General features: G+C 38.2%; 1 protein-coding gene across 8 annotated transcripts in view; it reads right to left on the minus strand.

Annotated features, from left to right (window-relative positions):
- The window catches only part of COL4A5 (collagen type IV alpha 5 chain), a 269,256-nt gene that overhangs the window by 14,693 nt on the left and 231,050 nt on the right, over positions 1-23,513 (minus strand). For 5 of the 8 annotated variants that reach the window (XM_040468444.1, XM_040468445.1, XM_040468446.1 and 2 more), the window contains 10 exons: positions 22,569-22,577; positions 19,788-19,921; positions 11,368-11,440; positions 11,161-11,232; positions 10,247-10,375; positions 9,325-9,423; positions 6,699-6,911; positions 3,322-3,499; positions 1,325-1,439; positions 768-940 (listed from right to left, as the gene is read on the minus strand). In XM_040468444.1, the coding sequence (XP_040324378.1) occupies positions 768-940; positions 1,325-1,439; positions 3,322-3,499; positions 6,699-6,911; positions 9,325-9,423; positions 10,247-10,375; positions 11,161-11,232; positions 11,368-11,440; positions 19,788-19,921; positions 22,569-22,577 (1,195 nt within the window). The remainder of the gene's footprint in view (positions 1-767; positions 941-1,324; positions 1,440-3,321; positions 3,500-6,698; positions 6,912-9,324; positions 9,424-10,246; positions 10,376-11,160; positions 11,233-11,367; positions 11,441-19,787; positions 19,922-22,568; positions 22,578-23,513) is intronic. The other 3 variants (XM_040468448.1, XM_040468449.1, XM_040468450.1) reach the window with 2 other exon arrangements.

The following is a 23,513-nucleotide window of genomic DNA, read 5'->3' on the forward strand; positions in this document are numbered from 1 at the left end:
GATATTTCACTTCTATTACTGGTTCAAATTCACACCCAGACATTCTATTTGTGCTTAAGTAGCTCTCCTTCTGACTCAATGATTAACTTCTGAGCAATGTGACTCTACTGTCTACCACTAATTACCTTTATTTGTCTCACCCTCTTCTTCTCTTATACGTTTCTCTAATAGTCGTAGAATGAGGGAGATCTGGGCAACTGATGGTAAATAAATGATAAAACAATAATGCATATGAAATGCATAACTATAATTGTAAGAAAAATATCAAGTAATGATAACTCAAATGAAGTAATATATAAAAATTAATTTAAACTGAAAAACATCCAATAGATTGAAGTATCCTGAAGCAAATATACCATATGTGGTCTTATTCAAACACTGGGATGAGAGCCTTGAAAACATCCTGGGAAAAGAGATCACTGGACTGGGGCAGGGGTCATATTACAGCTTCAATTCCTGGGGTGGCCTCACTAGAGTTTGAGCAGCTCAGTTATTCAGCAGATCACATGACCTTTCCTTGCTTTGTCTATTTTGTTACTGAAGGATTAATAACAAGCCATCTGAAACCGCACATACTGAATATTAGCCACGTCTGTTTTTCTGACCTGAGTCAGGTGTATGAAAAGAACAAGTGAAAATAAAAAACACAGTCCACTAAATCCTTAACATTTGTTGGGTATAAACCATCCATGAATTGCTTCTCTCTTCCCCAGTATCTCTGAAGGAAGCTTAGGACCTAAACTAAACTAAAGCCATAAGTAACTTACCTGAACATGTCTGACATATCTACAGTTGCTAGCCAAAAGCTGTAGGAGTTGGCATAGTAATTGCAGGTACCCCGGCCGTGACATTCAATGAAAGGAGCTGAACGGAACTCTTCCAAGCAGGAACCAGGGGAGGCCAGGGCTTGACCTGAGCCCTCTGCTCCTGCGCTTGTGTGCTAGAAAGATAAGGGAAAATGTCCCACAATACCCATGTGCTATGATACCTGAGTGTATACTCAAAGACATGTGCTGAATTTGGCCAAACATTCAAATCCAGTGAAGGAATTAGGGCAAGAGGTAAGAGTATATGTGCTGCCAAAGCGAGCACTGGGCAAGAGGCAAGAGAATGGCACCCACACCAAGGGTACTCAACAAAAGTAACAGGCGGATTATGAAAATATGTTCCAGAAAATATGTGAAGGGGAACACAATACTTGTACAGAAGCTATTTGAGGCTCAAGCTTACTATGAAAACGTCAGGGATTTCTCATATTGGTAAGATACACAGATATGATGGACAGTCAGCTGTGATGACAAAGACAAGAAAGAGTATTTCATACCATCATGAAGGAATAGCCAATCCAGAGAGAATCCCATCCCTGAGGACAGTGGGGAATCTGGATGGTCTGACTGTGAACTGCAATCACCATGGAGGGAGCTTCACATACTGCACATCTGGTAAGGGAAAGGGAGGGGAACACATCTAAATAATGAGTACGTGGGAAACCACAGTCCCTCTTCTTTGGAAGCCTTCCTGGTACAGAAACCCATTAAGGTGTCTTCAGTGCTCACAAAACCAGGATTAAAATGCACTTTGAGAACTGCTTTTGCATAAGCTCTGTCTCCCAATGTACACAATAAAGTTATAAACAAAAACTGCAAGCTTTTTTCAAGAAACTACACAACCCCTGCTAGAGCACTTTCATTTTCCATTCTGCCCTAAATTTGTATTCATACTTGCTATGCTCAATGCCGTAATTGCTGTAAGAGTTTGGCTTAGTGTACTGCACACACTACTTGCTGTCAAAGTGCCCAACTGAGGGTAGACATTTAGGAATGCTGAAACTGTGGTAAGAACAATGCCTGGTGAGCTGGAAAAGACAAGAAACAGACACTTTCTCAATCCCCACCCATTATTCTTGTTCCAAAAAATATTTATTAACCATTTGGCAATATTGAGAGAAAAACAGCATTTCCAGAATGCTGGGCAGCTACCCAGGCACATGGAAATGTGGCTTAAAATCTATAAAATCAAGTAAAGTAGCAACAAAGTAAATATAGCTGAGTCTACCAAATCTTTAATAAAAAGCATGAAGGGACCTTCTGACATATGACTGAACCAATTTGGTGAAGTTTATCTACAAAATAGGGTACACCCTAAAGGACTTTTTACTCCCAAGAGTTGGGGCTAACAAAAATCACAAAGAATAAATTCCCCGCAAATTTGGGCAACTGTATTAAAAACAGCACTGTGAATTTGCTACTAAGAGAAGCTGAACTAGGTTTAACCTTTATATTCAATGTCAAAGAAACTAGACTTTGCAATGATTCATTCTAGAAACTAGACTAGTCATGTCCACTAGTGGACACCTAAGTCAGTTGGGTCATGATCAGAATAAAAAAATGGCAGTATCTCATAAGCCTAGAAGATCGAGTTAAACTTGAGAAAAATTTCATTAATGGTACCACTCTCCTGTTAGTTATTCATGCTCTAAACCTCAGCTATCACTTCCTCCCTCCCATAACTAATCAACTGCCAAAACCTATCTATTCTATTAAAGTGATACATATTCCCCACTGACAGTTCCACTCCATTCCTACCAGGACTATAGCAATACCTTCAATCTAACTGGTCTGTTTTAGGACTATCCCCTCTGTAATCCATGTTGCATTTCCAATGGTTCTGTAATTTTCCGTGAAATGTACCTCAAAAGCTTTTAGGCTCCCCATTATATACCAGATAAATTCCAAAATAAAATCAGATGTTTCATGAAAGTCTTCTGCAATCTGGGTCCAAGCTAACTTTCCAATCTCTTCTTCCTATGCAGCCTTTACAAATTATATTCTAGATACATCAATCTACTACCCATTCCCATGTTCTCTGCCTAGTATGCCCCTCCCCTCATAGCTACCTGTGTCTCTAGTCCTTCCCATCTTTCTTCAAGTACTAACCAGGTTAAAATACATTTCTTCCATATAGTCATCCTAAATTTATTCAGTTAAAATTAAACATTCTTCTCCTTATGCTTTCATAACATTTTATTAGATCTACTGTAGCACTTAGCCAAGCCTGATATATATTAAATTAATTTACATATATTTGCCTAATGATTAGTCTGATTTCATTGTATATTACACTATTTCTATCATAGGGTTTGGTCAAAAGTGAACCCCCAATTAATATGGCTTAAACTAAATACCAAATTGAATATTATAAAGGCACTTCTGTCTGACCTAACCTGGGAAGAATATGATGAAATTCTTAGCTTTAGATTCATTTCTGACTAGCTACATTAACTGGGGATTGGTAAAAGTCAAAGCTATACCAGTATCTCACCGACTAATGAATGGCTGGATGCTCCGGCCCTTCAGGGGTTCCATGCTCATTGGCATGGGCTCTGGGGTGGACAGCCAGTAAGAATAGTCATTTCTTGAAGCAAAGTTGCAAACATTATTGATGTTGCAGAACATGAAAGGCATGGTACTGAAGCGACGAAGGCAGCTGCCAGCCGTCCCTAGGAAGAATTGGGGAGAAAAGGATGAAGGACTATACTATGATGATACTTTAGTTTCTTTTGAAACCCAAACAAGAAACCTTTCAAAGAGAAACTTGCCCACACTTGTTAGATAATAAATATACTTTAGTTCTTCAATTATAAGATGCACACTTACTTACATTTGTAACATTTCTAAAATCAGGAGACATCTTATAATTTATATAGGTATTTGTTGTTGCGATTCATTATATATTCCCCAATGCCATTTTTATGCTGGTGATACATTTATAACAATGGTGTCTCATGGAGAATATTGAGTAATCTATTGCAAACAAGTGAAGAGCACACTGATTTCCTATAATATCTTATTAGTACTTCCCTCCAGGACACCCTCTCTCCCTCCAAGACATCCCCAGTATGTTATCTTGTTTGTTTTTGCAATCTCTTTCAGCCTAGGGACAACTGTAGTGCTGGCCTATATGAACCATGAACAGGTTTGGAGGTGAATAATAAAAAGGAAAAAAAATTAAAAAAATAAAAAAATAAAAGAGAAAGGAAGGATGTGAGACGAAAATAGAGGTTACTTCTACCAGTGATTAGACCATTTTTCTTTTATTCACCAAAGAATGATGAAAAACTATGTATCCCCTCACACATTTTTAAGTTTAAATATAAATTTTTTCATCGGAATTTTAAATTGATACTATGCCAGTTATTAAGATATTGGTTATTGTCTCTTGGCTCCAAAACCACTTTTCTATACTCTACTTTATGATCTGGAGTCTGGGACTTTGCAAACCATATTTCAAATGTTACCAGCTGTCATGTATAGTGTTTTGTGAATATTTATATTTAAAAACAAACTTTTTATCATGCTTTTAACTGTATCCAATATAATGTTTTGAAACCTAACAATAAGCATTTTTTAAAGTATATAAACTTTTTTCCCAATTAAATATGCTTTACTATTTATTTAAATCCAAGTTAATTAACATACAATGTAGTGTTGGCTTCAGGAGTAGAACCCAGTGATTCATCTCTTCCATATGATACTCTATTTTTGCATATAAAATAGAAGAAAATGATACTTGTCTTATATCTTTCTTGATCATAATTGTGAAAATCAAATTGAAGAATGGAAATCCAAGTGCTTTTTATTTATAAAGTATTTAAAAAATAAAACTCATATTACTGCCTAATTGAGGACAGAACTGGAAATATCCCTGGTCTTAGAAAGAAATGAAATGGAAGAGGTACATAAAAGGAAGGCCCACAATGATGAGACAGGGATATTCGGTTGCATTTGTGCTTTAGGCTGCCCAAAATGATGCAGAATTCTGTGTAGTCTCCAAATTTTCAAAGAAAATTTTGAAGAAAAATCTCATGAATTCTCAATGCCTCCATATTCTTACAATATAAGGCTTTAATAGACTAATGGTTCTTAGAATTTTTTTGCTTCATACAGAACAGTTTTAGTATTCAATCTGTTACCTCCACCATCTATTTTTACACACCATAATCCCTTCACTAAACCAACATAGACTGTATTTATGTGATCAGGTGACTGTTTCTTTAAATCAAACCTACATCTGCCTCCATTCTTTGGATCAAGCTTTCTCCAGTTTGATCCTTGTGTGAGCCATGGAAGAGACTCTGCAATATGGGATCACCCTTAGCATCTTGGGCCTTATATCATGGCCTTCCCACATCTGAGGCTTAAACTGCACCTGAGCCAGGGCCAGTCTGTAGCCTCCAAGTCTGAATGCACATTATGACAGCCCTTGCTTGACCAAATACATGCATTTTGAAAAGTTACAGTGACATGCTGGATAGCAGATTCCATTTTCAGTTTGAATTATATTTTTGAATTTCATGGTTCTCAAAGCCTTCTAATGTATCCTCGACTTAACAGGAGAGCAATCTGAAGTTTACAGGCTTAATTATGGATATAAGTTAAGATGCTGATAGTGAAGAAAAGATGGACTAAAAGGAGAAGAATTTTATGGGAGGAAGACTAGAGAAATTTATGTAAAAGGCAGGAAGCCTAGAGAAATTTATGTAAAAGGTAAGGATATTTTCACAATGAAGATTTTTCAATTATGAAATTAGAAAAAGAAGATGTTACATAAAAAAGTATAAAAAGAAAAGGCAAATAAAAGAGAAAAGATGAAAAGGAGACCAAGAAAAGTAGAAGTAGGAGAATAAAGTTGGTGGGCAAACTCCTACTTTATTTGGCTTCATAAAATGACCTTCATAAAATGACCGTGGTTTCCATGTAAGTGGATATGCTTGCTCTGGTGGGCCAGCACTGCCTGGCAGGTGTGGCCACGTGTCCTAGGAACACAGTGAGTAGAGGTCTCTATTGCTGCAGAACTGTTTTCACAGAATAGTCTAGCTAGAGACCTCAGGAGGCTTCCTAACATGAGACCCCAGAAACTTGGAGCTCAGACTATCTTCTTAGATGTCCTTTGGAGGCAAAGGGGATAATGATCTCTAAAATTGGCAGCTGCAGGTCAAACAATGGGGCCTCAAAATGCAAAGTCAAAATTCCACAAAATTAAGGATTTAAAGAGGTCTTGAGAGTCATCCATCCAGTCCAGCCTCATTCCATCAACCAAACTGCCTATTACAGTATAGAGAAGATGCACAGGAACCCACTAAATGAAGTGGATTTTATATACAAATATGGTGTTTTGTGTAGTTTTAATCAACTCTGGTAATACTTTACAAAGCTAAAGCACTTATTTTAGGAACTATAAACTAGCATCATTAAGAAATGACCTTATTTTCTTTGATTTTAAAACCAAGATTCTCTTCAGAATTTAACTTTCAACTTGATGAAGACCAGTGTCAGAGAAAAAGAAACTATCTCCTCTGAGTTGTGAACACTGCCCTCTCAAGTAGCTGCTAGACTGTATAGAGCCCAGAGAATCTATGTCCTTAATAACTAAGCTAAAAGTACATGTGGCCCTTCCCCAAATATGCTGCTTTAGGCCAAGAATTGTACCTTACACTAGCTAACTAATGCTTTTAAAGTAAAATATTACTTATTTAAAACTTACAGTGAATATATTCAGCTGCCCTTGACATGGTCTTCAATTCGGAAGCCCCAAGAGAATAGAGAGATACATTTTGTCCAAAGCTACTCTAGAACCCAACAGGATTTTCAAAACAAAACACAACGCACAGTAAAAAATTAAAATGCCAATGATCTCACCCAAGTCTTGACCATGAGCTCTTTTATTTCCTTGAACATACAAGAGAGAAAAGCCTTCATAAATCTGGACAGTTCCATGTGGGCATTGTGGTGCGTCTGTTGTCTGGCTGTGACGTGTGATGAGGAATCCATGGGCAATAGAGGAGGTTCCTGGGGGGCCTGGGGGACCCTGCAATCCATCTGGTCCAGGGGGACCATCCAAACCACGGGTACCTATTTCCATGGAATCATCAGTATACAAAATTTAAGTAAGCTCTGATCCACTATTATGGCTATTGACAAAACATTATGACCTCATTTGATTCATTAATTTAGTTAATATTTATAGAGTGTCTATAAAGGCATTGTTAGATATCATGTATTTGGAGATAAATAAAATATGGTCCCTGCTCTTAAAGAGATTTAAACATATACTTTTTTTTCCTAATGGAATTGGTTGACAACATTAGGCATTAAGTAAGTACTGGGCGACAGAACATCAGATGGGAAGAAGTGATGCTTATTCAGGAAGCCTGTGTGTTATCTGGTCTCTTGCTCTACTACAGGAGTCCAAACTCCAGGACGAAATTTCAGTTTGCTGTTTTGTTCATCAACGAGAAAGGAAGGGTGTGGTTGCCATCAGTCTGCCAGTTTCAGTGCTGAAAAACATTTTCCTTTGAATCTGGGGAATTATTCTCCGGCATACCTTTTTGTTTAGAGAATAGGCAGGGCACGCTAAAGCAGTCTTTTCAAAATGTCTATTTTCAATTTGCCACTGATTCCCTTTCTCTAGTTAGCCTCTTGATTTGAGCTTATTTTAAATTTCTCTTTACACACAGGCATTTTGCCACTGTGTATACACATTTTCACTTTGGGGAACCTTCACAGCAATGCCCACATGTGATGATACTAACTTGTTTCTTTCCTGTATGCAGTTAATGAAATGGCAGGGTATTGGTTCCAGGAAGACCATAGGTATTACCACTCTGTCTTGCTGCCACTCATATTTTTTGCCAATAAATATTCTTTATGTTTATATTATTCAGAGTTATATTTATATTGTCTAGAGTTGCTAACACATATTAAAAATCTATTTAGTTTATTATCATTTATTTCTGTTTTAGCAATGTTACGAGTGTGTTTTTTTAATTTTAATTTTTTTATTGAAGTATAGTTAACAAACAGTATTATATTAGTTTCAGGTGTACAATACAGTAATCCAACAATTTAATACATTAATCATTGTTCATCATGATAAGTGAGTACTTTCAATCCCCTCTATCTATTTCACCCACCCCCAATCCACCCCCCCTTTGGCAATCACCAGTTTGTTCTCTGTATTCAAGAGTCTAGTTTTTTGTTTGTCTCTTTTTTTTCCTTTGTTCATTTGTTTATTGAATTCCACATATGAGTGAACTCATATGGTATTTCTCTTTCTCTGAGTTATTTCATTTAGTATTATACACTCTAGGTCCATCCATGTTGTTGTAAATGACAAGATCTCATTCTTTCTTATGGCTGAGTAATATTCCTTTGTGTGTGTGTGTGTGTGTGTGTGTGTCTGTGTATCACTGATATATATATCTGTTCATCTATCAGTGGAAAGCTGGGCTGCTTCCATATCGTGGCTATTGTAAATAATGCTACAATAAACAGAGGGGTGGGTGTATCTTTTTGAATTAGTGTTTTTGGGTTTTTTGGGGGTAAATACCCAGTAGTAGAATTACTGGATCATTGTGGTAATTCTATTTTTAATTTTTTGAGGAACCTCTATACTGTTTTCCACAATGGCTGCACCAATTTACATTCCCACAAACAGTACATGAGGGTTCCTTTTTCTCCATGTCCTTGTCAACACCCGTTATTTCCTGTCTTTTGATGGGATGAGTATAAGATGATATATCATTGTCATTTTGATTTGCATTTCCCTGATAATTAGTGATATTGAGCATCTTTTCATGTGTCTGTTGGCCATCTATATGTCTAGTTTGGAAAAGTGTCTATTCAGTTCCTCTGCCTGGATTTTTTATTGCAAGGTGACTCAAATTATTCTAGGAAGTAGCTGGAGAACATATTGGAAATCTAGTGGATACCAGAGTCAACATTATCAGGAGCGCCTATTCATCAATGAACGAAAAAATCTGAGTATTAATTTGTCATCTCAGTATCCCACTATGACTCTCAAAGCTCTATGGGGATCAGTTTAAACTTTACAAACTCTACAACTACATTTACTGAATTTTATGGGGGAAATTAAATTGTATTGTCATATTTTCAAACATGGAAGGATTCACAATAGTTTCAAGATGGTCATGGGATTTAAATCAATACACTGAAAAAGATCAGAACAGGTTAAGTACAGGGAGTGCCTGGAAAAACTTTTGAGGAAGAGCTGGGTTTTCCAGTGCTCTAAACACACACACACACACACACACACACACACACACACACACACACAAGCTTTCTATGCTTTTCTTATACTGGAAAATCTCCTTGTATGTGCTATCCTCTTTTCCCCCAGCAACAGAGTCAGCAGGTAGGTACACTCTCTCAAGAGAAAACTCTCACAGCTCCAATTGGACACCATACATGTACAAGTGTCTCAGACTTGAGAATGCTATTGGCAACATTATTCTACTTGTCTCACCTGGCTGGCCTGGCAGACCTGGGTCTCCTTTGCGCCCTCCTGCACCATCAAAGCCTGGGAGTCCGTTGCGTCCAGGATCTCCTGGAGGGCCAATTGGACCTATAGGGGAAGAAAACAGGTCTTCAAATATGGGTGTAATTCCATATCCAGACAGATACAGGAAACTTAAGGTCCTTCAGTGTCACTAAATTCATAATCTGGTCTTGTCTTCAATCCAGATACATGAAGGAATAGCTCAAGCCTGGGACAAACGAAGCAGACAAGGATTTAGCTTTAGTTTTAAATGATCAATTTTTCTCTGCAGAGATTCCCATAGTATGGCAGTTGTGTCTTTGCCTCAGAACAAAATAGGAGTACAAGGCCTGACTTTGTTATCTGTCCCACCACAGGTGGGAGTTTTTACTGCCTGGTTCATTTAGATTATGGAAAGATTGACAACCAATCACTTAATAAGTGAGAAAGACTGAAGTTAGTTTCTAGCTTTGTTTTATAATCAGAGTTGGCTGCAAGCATAGAGTCAAATGGCCAACTAGACAGGATTTAGTTTAAAAATCATGAGGTCTCACAGTGGGGAAGTGACAGTCCACCAAATTAGCTTTGTATCCTTCTGGTGGTTGGAACAGAGAAAGCACCAGATCTTGAATGCATTTTCATTTCTTCACAAAATTTGTAACAACATTAACCCAATCGTTCAAATTAGAATAGCCAGAAGAACTGGCTAGGAGCGGTCAGACTTGGGGTAAAGGATAAGATTAGGGCATGAGAAATGAACATTTTCAAGAAAACAGGAGATGGGACCTCTGGCAGTCTGCTATTCTACGAGCTGTTGAGACTCCTCAGAAATGAATTCTGGCAAGTAACAGGAGAACTAGGGAAATATTCTCAAATAGATAAAGCTTAGAAAGATGATCTGCAAAGGTACCTGGTAAGCCTTGAGGTCCTGGTAGTCCTGGTAGACCTTTTAATCCAGGCTGGCCTGGGATCCCTGGTGGACCAACATCTCCTTTGATTATAATACTCTGTCCTGAAGGACCAGGTAATCCAGGGGGACCTAAGAGGTAAAATATTCAAGTTTGAAGGTAGGAAAAAGAAAGGCCAGAAGGAATGGATGCCAAAGTGTCCTAAGGTCAGAATAAAAATTGGTGTGAAAAACACAAGTTATAGGTGTTCAAATACTGCCATGTCCAACAGAAATGTGTCTGGGAAAACTATCATCTCACCCAGAAGACTGAAAAAATAAATACTTTCCTTAGGGTCAATGGAAAAATTAGGCCTACTGTCCCTATTTTCAAGCTTTGAAGCATGACTTGGTTACTAGAAAGTCTAATCCATTACAAATCTGTGTCAGGGGAAAACAACTCTATTTCCGGACAAGTCCATTCTGATTCTAACATCGTTTGCGCTTCTTGTTTATTGTGCTTGTGAAGTGTCCCACTGAACTAGTGATGGAATTTAGCACTTGTCCTATTTCAATTTACAGGAAACCTCTATAAGTCTCCAGAAAAAAGAACTATTTTCATATTGAAAATACTTCCAACTAAAAATGACTTGTTCTTGTGATCTGTTCAACTGAATACGGGAAGGTTAGTATAAAAGCCAATAAAAATCTTAGTGAAGCATAATTGTTAGCCCTGTATCCATCTTAAACTTAAAAGATCTGGTATCAATCTTACATTAGTAAATAGAGAGGTTGAGAGATGAGTAAATAAAGGGAACAATCCCTCAGTTGTTGGGGATTGAGACTCTAAAATTTTGGTTGAAAGACAGAATGCAAACATTCAAATTCCTCAATGTGTTTAAAAATCAGGTATAACTAGCTCCTGGAGTAAGTCTTACCTGGGGGGCCAACAAGTCCTGGATCCCCTTCAGGGCCAGTTGAACCAGGTATTCCACTGGGTCCCTTCATGCCTGCAAAGAAGGCACATACAATGGCACAGAAAAGCGACAGGGGCCTAGCATTTACCCAGTCAAATCAGAAAATGGCTATCTTATCCCAAAGGAGTTTAAAATAAAAAGGGAACTTCAAAATATCCCTTCAAATACCTGGAAATCCTGGAACACCCGGGAGACCAGGATCTCCTTTCATTCCATTGAGACCTGGCCGACCAGGATTACCCTGAATAAACAAAATTGTTGATTTTAGAAAAGAAAATTGGAGGGGGAGAGAGTGAGGCTATATAGTGTTCATATTCATTTATAGCACTGGCTCTAGAGTCAAACTTCCAAGATCCAAATCCCAATTTTGCCTCTTACTAGTCCATGTGACCTTGAGTTGATTATTTAACCCCTTTGATTCACAGTTTTCTCATCTCTAACATAGAGAAAATAATAGTATCAACTTCATGGAGGTTTTGTGAGGATTAAATGAGATAGCTCATATTAAGTACTTAGAAAACTGATTGGCATGTAGTGTGTACTTAAGAAATGGCAGCTATTATTTTATTATCATTAACAAAGAGGTTTTTTTTTTTTTTTTTAGTATAGCACTGAGGTGATAAGTGCTTCAGTTAGAATCACAAGTGCAAGTGCAGAAATGATAGTCTGCAAGACTTAGCAAAAAATATAGCAGGGCCTGTTACTTAATTGGGTTTGAGGGCCAGGAAAACTATGGGAAGAAGAAGAGTTGAGAGGAAGTCTAGAATGTACCTAAAGGAAGAGTAAGTGTGTTAAAATGAAACTCTTATTATTAGGAATAAAAGAGGGGCAAACATGGTACATATTAGTCCAACATGTAAGAAACAGCTTAAAAAAACCAGAGCATGTTAGAAAGACATAGGATCCAGCTTGAAGAAGTTTCCAAATCCAGGATAATTTGAGCATGAAAATTGGTAATTACAGCTCGACTTGCGGAAGATGGCGGCGTAGGAGGACGCTGGGCTCAACGCTCGTCCTGCTGATCACTTAGATTCCACCTACACCTGCCTAAATAACCCAGAAAACCGCCAGAGGATTAGCAGAACGGAGTCGCCGGAGCCAAGCGCAGACGAGAGGCCCACGGAAGAGGGTAGGAAGGGCGGCGAGGCGGTGCGCGCTCCACGGACTGGCGGGAGGGAGCCGGGGCGGAGGAGCGGCTCGCCGGCCAAGCAGAGCCCCCAAGTCTGACTTGCAAAAAGCGGAGGGGCCTGAAAGACTGTGTTCCCACAGCAAGCGCGACTTAGTGGCTGGGAGGTCATAAGTTAACAGCTCTGCTCAGAAAGCGGGAAGGCTGGAGGACAAAGGGAGGGAGAGCTGCTGAGCCCCCGGACGACAGAGCTCAGCTTGGTGGGGAACTCAGACGCTCACCAGCGCCATCTCCCCCGCCCATCCCCCAGCCAAAATCCCAAAGAGAACCAGTTCCTGCCAGGGAACTTGCTTGCTCCGCGCAAACACCCACCTCTGTGCTTCTGCGGAGCCAAACCTCTGGGAGCGGATCTGACTCACTCCCGCTGCCACAGGGTCCCCCCTGAAGTGGATCACCTAAGGAGAAGCGAGCTAAGCCTGCCCCTCCTGCCCCTGTGCACCTTGCCTACCCACCCCAGCTAAGACGCCAGATCCGCAGCATCACAAGCCTGGCAGTGTGCAAGTAGCCCAGACAGGCCACCCTACCCCACAGTGAATCCCGCCCCTAGGAGAGGGGAAGAGAAGGCACACACCAGTCTGACTGTGGCCCCAGTGGTGGGCTGGGGGCAGACATCAGGTCTGACTGCGGCTCCGCCCACCAACTCCAGTTATACACCACAGCACAGCACAGGGGAAGTGCCCTGCAGGTCCTCACCACGCCAGGGACTATCCAAAATGACCAAGCGGAAGAATTCCCCTCAGAAGAATCTCCAGGAAATAACAACAGCTAATGACCTGATCAAAAAGGATTTAAATAATATAACAGAAAGTGAATTTAGAATAATAGTCATAAAATTAATCGCTGGGCTTGAAAACAGTATAGCTGACAGCAGAGAATCTCTTGCTACAGAGATCAAGGGACTAAGGAACAGTCACGAGGAGCTGAAAAACGCTTTAAATGAAATGCATAACAAAATGGAAACCACCACGGCTCGGATTGAAGAGGCAGAGGAGAGAATAGGTGAACTAGAAGATAAAGTTATGGAAAAAGAGGAAGCTGAGAAAAAGAGAGATAAAAAAAATCCAGGAGTATGAGGGGAAAATTAGAGAACTAAGTGATACACTAAAAAGAAATAATCTACGCATAATTGGTATCCCAGAGGAGGAAGAGAGAGGGAAAGGTGCTGAAGGGGTACTTGAAGAAATCATAGCTGAGAACTTCCCTGAAGTGGGGAAGGAAAAAGGCATTGAAATCCAAGAGGCACAGAGAACTCCCTTCAGACGTAACTTGAATCGATCTTCTGCACGACATATCATAGTGAAACTGGCAAAATACAAGGATAAAGAGAAAATTCTGAAAGCAGCAAGGGGTAAACGTGCCCTCACATATAAAGGGAGACCTATAAGACTCGTGACTGATCTCTCTTTTGAAACTTGGCAGGCCAGAAAGAATTGGCACGAGATTTTCAGTGTGCTAGACAGAAAAACTATGCAGCCGAGAATCCTTTATCCAGCAAGTCTGTCATTTAGAATAGAAGGAGAGATAAAGGTCTTCCCAAACAAACAAAAACTGAAGCAATTTGTCACCACTAAACCAGCCCTACAAGAGATCCTAAGGGGGACCCTGTGAGACAAAGTACCAGAGACATCACTACAAGCATAAAACATACAGACATCACAATGACTTTAAACCCATATCTTTCTATAATAACACTGAATGTAAATGGATTAAATGCGCCAACCAAAAGACATAGGGTATCAGAATGGATAAAAAAACAAGACCCATCTATTTGCTGTCTACAAGAGACTCAGTTTAGACCTGAGGACACCTTTAGATTGAGAGTGAGGGGATGGAGAACTATTTATCATGCTACTGGAAGCCAAAAGAAAGCTGGAGTAGCCATACTTATATCAGACAAACTAGACTTTAAATTAAAGGCTGTCACAAGAGATGAAGAAGGACATTATATAATAGTGACAGGGTCTATCCATCAGGAAGAGCTAACAATTATAAATGTCTATGCGCCGAATACCGGAGCGCCCAAATATATAAAACAATTACTCATAAACATAAGCAACCTTATTGAGAAGAATGTGGTAATTGCAGGGGACTTTACCACCCCACTTACAGAAATGGATAGATCATCTAGACACACGGTCAATAAAGAAACAAGGGCCCTGAATGAGACATTGGATCAGATGGACTTGACAGATCTATTTAGAACTCTGCATCCCAAAGCAACAGAATATACTTTCTTCTCGAGTGCACATGGAACATTCTCCAAGATACATCATATACTGGGTCACAAAAGAGCCCTTCATAAGTTTACAAGAATTGAAATCATACCATGCATACTTTCAGACCACAATGCTATGAAGCTTGAAATCAACCACAGAAAAAAGTCTGGAAAACCTCCAAAAGCATGGAGGTTAAAGAACACCCTACTAACGAATGAGTGGGTCAACCAGGCAATTCGAGAAGAAATTAAAAAATATATGGAAACAAACGAAAATGAAAATACAACAATCCAAAAGCTTTGGGACGCAGCGAAGGCAGTCCTGAGAGGAAAATACATTGCAATCCAGGCCTAGCTCAAGAAACAAGAAAACTCCCAAATACAAAATCTAACAGCACACCTAAAGGAAATAGAAGCAGAACAGCAAAGGCAGCCTAAACCCAGCAGAAGAAGAGAAATAATAAAGATCAGAGCAGAAATAAACAATATAGAATCTAAAAACACGGTAGAGCAGATCAACGAAACCAAGAGTTGGTTTTTTGAAAAAATAAACAAAATTGACAAACCTCTAGCCAGGCTTCTCAAAAAGAAAAGGGAGATGACCCAAATAGATAAAATCATGACTGAAAATGGAATGATTACAACCAATCCCTCAGAGATACAAAGAATTATCAGGGAATACTATGAAAAATTATATGCCAACAAATTGGACCACTTGGAAGAAATGGACAAATTCCTGAACACCCACACTCTTCCAAAACTCAATCAGGAGGAAATAGAAAGCTTGAACACACCCATAACCAGCGAAGAAATTGAATCGGTTATCAAAAATCTCCCAACAAATAAGAGTCCAGGACCAGATGGCTTCCCAGGGGAGTTCTACCAGACATTTAAAGCAGAGATAATACCTATCCTTCTCAAGCTATTCCAAGAAATAGAAAGGGAAGGAAAACTTCCAGACTCATTCTAGGAAGCCAGTATTACTTTGATTCCTAAACCAGACAGAGACCCAGTAAAAAAAGAGAACTACAGGCCAATATCCCTGATGAATATGGATGCAAACATTCTCAATAAGATGCTAGCAAATCGAATTCAACGGCATATAAAAAGAATTATTCACCATGATCAAGTGGGATTCATTCCTGGGATGCAGGGCTGGTTCAACATTCGCAAATCAATCAACGTGATACATCACATTAACAAAAAAAAAGAGAAAAACCATATGATCCTGTCAATCGATGCAGAAAAGGCCTTTGACAAAATCCAGCACCCTTTCTTAATAAAAACCCTTGAGAAAGTCGGGATAGAAGGAACATACTTAAAGATCATAAAAGCCATTTATGAAAAGCCCACAGCTAACATCATCCTCAACGGGGAAAAACTGAGAGCTTTTTCCCTGAGATCAGGAACACGACAGGGATGCCCACTCTCACCGCTGTTGTTTAACATAGTGCTGGAAGTTCTAGCATCAGCAATCAGACAACAAAAGGAAATCAAAGGCATCAAAATTGGCAAAGATGAAGTCAAGCTTTCGCTTTTTGCAGATGACATGATATTATACATGGAAAATCCGACAGACTCCACCAAAAGTCTGCTAGAACTGATACATGAATTCAGCAAAGTTGCAGGATACAAAATCAATGTACAGAAATCAGTTGCATTCTTATACACTAACAATGAAGCAACAGAAAGACAAATAAGGAAACTGATCCCATTCACAATTGCACCAAGAAGCATAAAATACCTAGGAATAAATCTAACCAAAGATGTAAAAGATCTGTATGCTGAAAACTATAGAAAGCTTATGAAGGTAATTGAAGAAGATTTAAAGAAATGGAAAGACATTCCCTGCTCATGGATTGGAAGAATAAATATTGTCAAAATGTCAATACTACCCAAAGCTATCTACACATTCAATGCAATCCCAATCAAAATTGCACCAGCATTCTTCTCGAAACTAGAACAAGCAATCCTAAAATTCATATGGAACCACAAAAGGCCCCGAATAGCCAAAGTAATTTTGAAGAAGAAGACCAAAGCAGGAGGCATCACAATCCCAGACTTTAGCCTCTACTACAAAGCTGTCATCATCAAGACAGCATGGTATTGGCACAAAAACAGACACATAGACCAATGGAATAGAATAGAAACCCCAGAACTAGACCCACAAACGTATGGCCAACTCATCTTTGACAAAGCAGGAAAGAACATCCAATGGAAAAAAGACAGTCTCTTTAACAAATGGTGCTGGGAGAACTGGACAGCAACATGCAGAAGGTTGAAACTAGACCACTTTCTCACACCATTCACAAAAATAAACTCAAAATGGATAAAGGACCTGAATGTGAGACAGGAAACCATCAAAACCCTAGAGGAGAAAGCAGGAAAAGACCTCTCTGACCTCAGCCGTAGCAATCTCTTACTCGACACATCCCCAAAGGCAAGGGAATTAAAAGCAAAAGTGAATTACTGGGACCTTATGAAGATAAAAAGCTTCTGCACAGCAAAGGAAACAACCAACAAAACTAAAAGGCAACCAACGGAATGGGAAAAGATATTTGCAAATGACATATCGGACAAAGGGCTAGTATCCAAAATCTATAAAGAGCTCACCAAACTCCACACCCGAAAAGCAAATAACCCAGTGAAGAAATGGGCAGAAAACATGAATAGACACTTCTCTAAAGAAGACATCCGGATGGCCAACAGGCACATGAAAAGATGTTCAGCGTCGCTCCTTATCAGGGAAATACAAATCAAAACCACACTCAGATATCACCTCACGCCAGTCAGAGTGGCCAAAATGAACAAATCAGGAGACTATAGATGCTGGAGAGGATGTGGAGAAACGGGAACCCTCTTGCACTGTTGGTGGGAATGCAAATTGGTGCAGCCGCTCTGGAAAGCAGTGTGGAGGTTCCTCAGAAAATTAAAAATAGACCTACCCTATGACCCAGCAATAGCACTGCTAGGAATTTATCCAAGGGACACAGGAGTACTGATGCATAGGGGCACTTGTACCCCAATGTTCATAGCAGCACTCTCAACAATAGCCAAATTATGGAAAGAGCCTAAATGTCCATCAACTGATGAATGGATAAAGAAATTGTGGTTTATATACACTATGGAATACTACGTGGCAATGAGAAAAAATGAAATATGGCCTTTTGTAGCAACGTGGATGGAACTGGAGAGTGTGATGCTAAGTGAAATAAGCCATACAGAGAAAGACAGATACCATATGGTTTCACTCTTATGTGGATCCTGAGAAACTTAACAGGAACCCATGGGGGAGGGGAAGGAAAAAAAAAAAAGAGGTTTGAGTGGGAGAGAGCCAAAGCATAAGAGACTGTTGAGAACTGAGAGCAAACTGAGGGTTGATGGGGGGTGGGAGGGAGGAGAGGGTGGGTGATGGGTATTGAGGAGGGCACCTTTTGGGATGAGCACTGGGTGTTGTATGGAAACCAATTTGACAATAAACTTCATATATAAATAAAAAAAGATAATAGGTAATTACAGTTTAAAAAACTTAAAAATCATTAAAGAGACTTTATGAGTTCATACTAATAATAAATAAATAATACATGGAAGAGAAGGGAGGCTCTTGCTTACCAAAGGGCTGACTGGTATATGTAGAGGTAGTGCTAGAGTTAAAAAATTATCAATTTGCCACTATTCTAGTATTGGTTGGTTGAGACAAAAATCATAAATAGATTTAACTATATGGGTAAATTCTGATGATAAGCAATATATTTGCATGGTCTTAATGTGCATTCCTATAGTTTTGCTTATTAGTCACAAGGAGAAGAATAGTAACCATACAGTGGAGAAACCAGATAACAATTTGTTGGAATGATCAAAATTAAAATCACCAATGAAGGGCAGATGGCTATTATGGGCCTAAATATCTGATGGAGGACACAACATCACTCATGTAGTATTCCAGCTTGGGATGCATAACTAGAGTGAAGAAACAGCAGACAAAAGAAGAAACATTCTATTTTTAAAAATAGAATATATTAAAATCAGCATGCACTCAGGTATTTAGTACTAAAAAAGCATGACAGTTGCAACTTATTCTCAAATGTTTATATATATACACACACACAACATACAGGGTAAAACATCAACAACCAGTCCATCTGAATAAATGATACATGAAGGTATTTTTTTTTACCATTCTTGGAGTTTTTCTGTAAGTTTTACGTTATTTCCCATAAAAGAATTAAAAAACATGCAAATATAAGAACTAATTTACACAAAAGAAAATGAACAGAACTTGATAATACTAGATTCATGAAATCTTGGTATCAGGCAGTAGTAGTCTTGAATCAAGTATAGAGACATGTGAACTGGAAGAACACGGGAAATGAGTGAAGAGGGAGTAAGTAGAGAATGAATAAAGAGAAGACTAAAATTTAATTCTAGCATGTGTCTAGAAGAAAAGTGGTGACATGAGGAAAAGAGGTTAGTTGCTGGAAAGCTTTAAGGACTACTTTTTTAGATCCTTTTTCTTTTTTCTGCTATAAAGCAGCCACCAGTGAGTTAAAAGACTGAGCCCAGACTGTGTTGGTCGCCAAATCTAACAATCCTCCTGAATGAATGCAAGAAACGTTAATGATTCAAAAAGAAGCACGTGACTTTCTGGGTCACTCAAACCAATGTGCAAAAGTACATGAGTACAGATGTAGGGATATGTTATTATTCCTTTTTTAAGGTGAAGACAGAAGCCTAAACTGTCTATCTGCCTTACTCATAGACACAAAGCAGAAGTGTGAAGTGGAGCTGAAGTTTGAACCTAATTCTAATTTCAAAGTCTAAAATATCCCCACTCAATTCTAATTACTTCCCTGTGAAAGGTCTCATCCACATTCAATGCTCTGATATGTGTGTCTTCTTTTACGAATTTGCTTTCACTGAAAAGAAGGTTTCTCAAACCTAAACAATATACATAGCAATGACTCCAGGTAAAATATCTTCTGAGGAACTCCTTAACTATACAGTAACAAAGTTCCTTTAGTTGGAAAAGATAGGAAACTTGCCTTTTTTTTCTTTGTAATTCACCAGGGAGCCATATACACAGCCTTGACCAGTAAATACTAATAAAAATAATGCAGCTTAGAATTCTCATTTTGAATGCACACACCCACACCCCTTTCTCATCAAATATCTACCCCCATTTCCTACCTGGAGTCCTGGTGGTCCTTGATCTCCTTTCAAACCAGGCAAACCAGGTTGCCCAGGTTGGCCTGGGTTTCCTCTCTCTCCTTTAATACCTCCATTTCCAGGGAGACCCCGGGGACCTTCTGGACCTGGTAGACCTTGATAATGCACAACAAATGGCCAAATTTCAGTATAGCATAAGAGTAGTATAAAAGTCTGGCTTTTAAATTATCAGTCACCTAAATCCTATTAGTTTGCAGAATAAAATCCAGACTACATTAAAATATATAGGCCTATGATAACGCTTTCTAATATAAATTAGGCTGGGTTCTTTTTGTTATTAACACTGATTTGCAGACCATTTTAGTTTGCATTTTATTATATGTTAAATCTAATAAGATCACAGTTAAAGAAAGGACCCAGGACATTATAATAAAGATTGCTTCTGTAACCCCAAGTGTTTAACTTAAGTGAAAGTAAACAAACACTATAGGGCACTGTTCTCAAATTGGAGCATATATCAGAATCCCCAGGAGACTCTGTTAAAACATATTCTTGAGCTTACCCCCAAAGTTTTGGATTCAGGAAGGCTGGGGAGGGGTCCAGGAATCTGCATTCTTACAAGTGCCTTGTAACTAAAGCTGCTGGTTTCAGACCACACTTTAAGAATTGGTACTTAGGACAATCAGGGATTCAAGCAATTTGTCTCATTGCGATTAATATCAAATTGCTATATAAGTAGTTATTTTGTAAGTAGTATTTGTAAGTGGTTTCATTCAGCTTTTATTACTATGCAATTAAGATAGTTACTTGAGCAAACTGTTTGATTTCATTTTAGTGCCATGCTTATTAATATACGGTAATATTTTAGTGTCAGAAATTCATTTAAATTATTTGTGAAGAAAAATTTTGCATATGTCTTGTGAATAAATAAAATTATTTAAAATAGGGTTTTTGCTAAGCTCTTTTCCTTATACAATATTTTTAACTTTTCATTCTAAATAAAGATATTAGGTCCATGAAGCAACCAAGGGGATCTTGTGAATGGCCACATCTTTTGTCACTAGGTGGGAAATAGCTGTTACTTGCTACACAGTGATTGAAGCTAGGACTATCTAGTTCTGCCTTAAGAAATTAGTTATGAAGCACTAAGTAATGAACAGGCAAAAGCACTTACACATTTTCTCCTCTGGTTATCTTAGTGTTTCATTGGTTTCAATAAAAAATGAAAATATATAGTGATTACTTTGGAAGGAAATATCATAGGCAAATGAATTTAGAATACCTGAATTCATGCTTACCTACGGACAAAGGGTCATCTTTTTGATCTGAGATAAAATTCAGACTTTAGTTCTCTTCCAATACTCCTAAGACCCAGAATCAATGACTACATTCTAACAAGGCAGCATGGCATACAGATTAAGAACGCTGGGCTCTGGAGCTAGAATGCTAGGTTGGAATCCCAACTCCAATAATCATTAGCTGCTAGACTTTAGCAAGTTTATTAATCTCTTTGGTCTCAATTTCCTCCTTTTTAAAATGGAAATAAGAATAGTACCTACTTTATCAGGTTGTACCAAGGATTAAATAAGATAATATGTATACATTATTTAACAGAGTGCCTGGCACATAGTAAGAATTATGAAAGAGACTTTTAAAAATTATTATCACTATTATTACCTTCATTCTTAGTAAAACTTAAAGAACCTATCTTTGAAATATAAGCCCATTTTAAATATTTCAGCTATTTCTATGTTATTTCATATGATAACACTACTCTATCTGGCACATGAGAAAGAGGAAGCAGGTCCACAAGAGCACAATTGTTTTATCTTTAAGCAGTTTAAATTATATAGTCAGCCAAATCCAGCAACCAGAGAGACACACTTAGAAATTAAATTCCCTTCCTGATCGTAAAGAAAGGGCTGGAATACTTTACACTAAAATAAACAAAGAAAAGCAGTTGTTGAGTTCAAACCCCTTAGATAGGGTTTCCTAAGCAAAATTATTTGCTTTCATCCATAATGTATAATTTGGACTAGAAATCAGGTAGAAATCATCTTATTAGGAAAAAAATAAACTGTTAATCAGCCCAACAATGACAAAGTAAGAGTAAGATCGGGAAAAAGGGAATCTTTTATGATTCTTTTCCCCAGGCTGAAAAGTTATCAGAATATTTGAAAAAAAAAAGTAGGCATGTTATGGGCATTGTTCTTTCTGCAATTAAAATAAGATATTGGGAAATTTACATGTTATTAATTCATACCTGCCATTCTGGAGTCCCTCAAATTTAAATTAATGATTTGCTAATGATATAAGGGACATATAGATTTTATTTTTAAAGTCCTCAACAGCTACGCTCTTCCATTTTTGAAAATAGCCACATAAACACAAATGAGAGCAATGTCAAGCAACAAACTTCAAGAAAATAATATCAATATGCAGAAATTACAAACGGGCCAGATACCTGACTGAAAATCTTAACGCAGTCTTAAAGATAACAATAAGTGTATATCCATTTAAAATTCAACATGTCTTCACGTAAGAATTACCTATTATAAACAATTGAAGCCACAAAGACCTAATGTCATTTCAAACTTGATTATAAACAACTAACATTACCTTCACCAATATGTTAAATACCAGAGCAGGTAGTATTTGAGAACAGCCCCCTTCAATGACTTCTGAGTTATAGCAAAAACAAAACAAAACAAAACAAAAACAAAAAACTGCATTTCTCTTATCACACATGCAAAACATTCAAAAAAAAAAAAAAATAAAGAATTGACCAGTGAAGAGTCTAACCTTGAAAACCTGGGAAGATCAGAGTTCACCAAAGCTCAAAGATCGATGTTAGCAGTATCAGACATCACACAGTACAAAATAAGATTATGAGTTAGAAGTGGTTCACATTATAGCACAAGTTAAACAATAATCCTCTTTGCCAGCATATCTCACACCTACAGCGTAATCAGTAGGCAAACAGAACCATACAGAAGTATAGAGAGACAAACATTTTCAAATAGAGCTTATTATAGGAAATAAGCTGCTAGTTTTCATTAACTCAAAAAATGGAAAACTCTACTACAGATATCATGTTAACACTACTACCATGGCTTTCCAAAAGTTAGCATCTCAAACGTTAAAGTTGGAAAGACAGTACCATTTTGCTGATAGCCTTCCATTCCCTTCACGAAGGGTTAATTTTGTATAAATGTTTAAGTTTATCTTGGCCTCTGGCTTCTCTTAGGAAAAACTCACCATGCAAACTTCTTGATATGTTCAGATTGCCTCAAAGAGGTACAGTTAACTTTAAAAGGCTCATTAGGGGCACCTGGGTGGCGCAGTCGGTTAAGCGTCCGACTTCAGCCAGGTCACGATCTCGCGGTCCGTGAGTTCGAGCCCCGCGTCAGGCTCTGCGCTGATGGCTCAGAGCCTGGAGCCTGTTTCTGATTCTGTGTCTCCCTCTCTCTCTGCCCCTCCCCCGTTCATGCTCTGTCTCCCTCTGTCCCAAAAATAAATAAACGTTCAAAAAAAAAAAAAAAAAGAAAATTAAAAGGCTCATTAGACAAAAATACAAAGATCATAGGTGACTAAATAGAGAAATTAAAATACAGGTACACAATAGCCATTACCAACTGTACTTCTATTTGCCTTCTTTGAAAATCATTCCATGTAGCCACCTTCTGATTTTTTTCATAATTCATCAAGAAGCTTTCTTTTCTGCATTATTACTTGTAACAAGTTATT

Source organism: Herpailurus yagouaroundi, unplaced genomic scaffold (genome assembly GCF_014898765.1).
Source record: "Herpailurus yagouaroundi ecotype Mexico unplaced genomic scaffold, PumYag 67700, whole genome shotgun sequence".
Taxonomy (NCBI): Eukaryota; Metazoa; Chordata; class Mammalia; order Carnivora; family Felidae; genus Herpailurus; species Herpailurus yagouaroundi.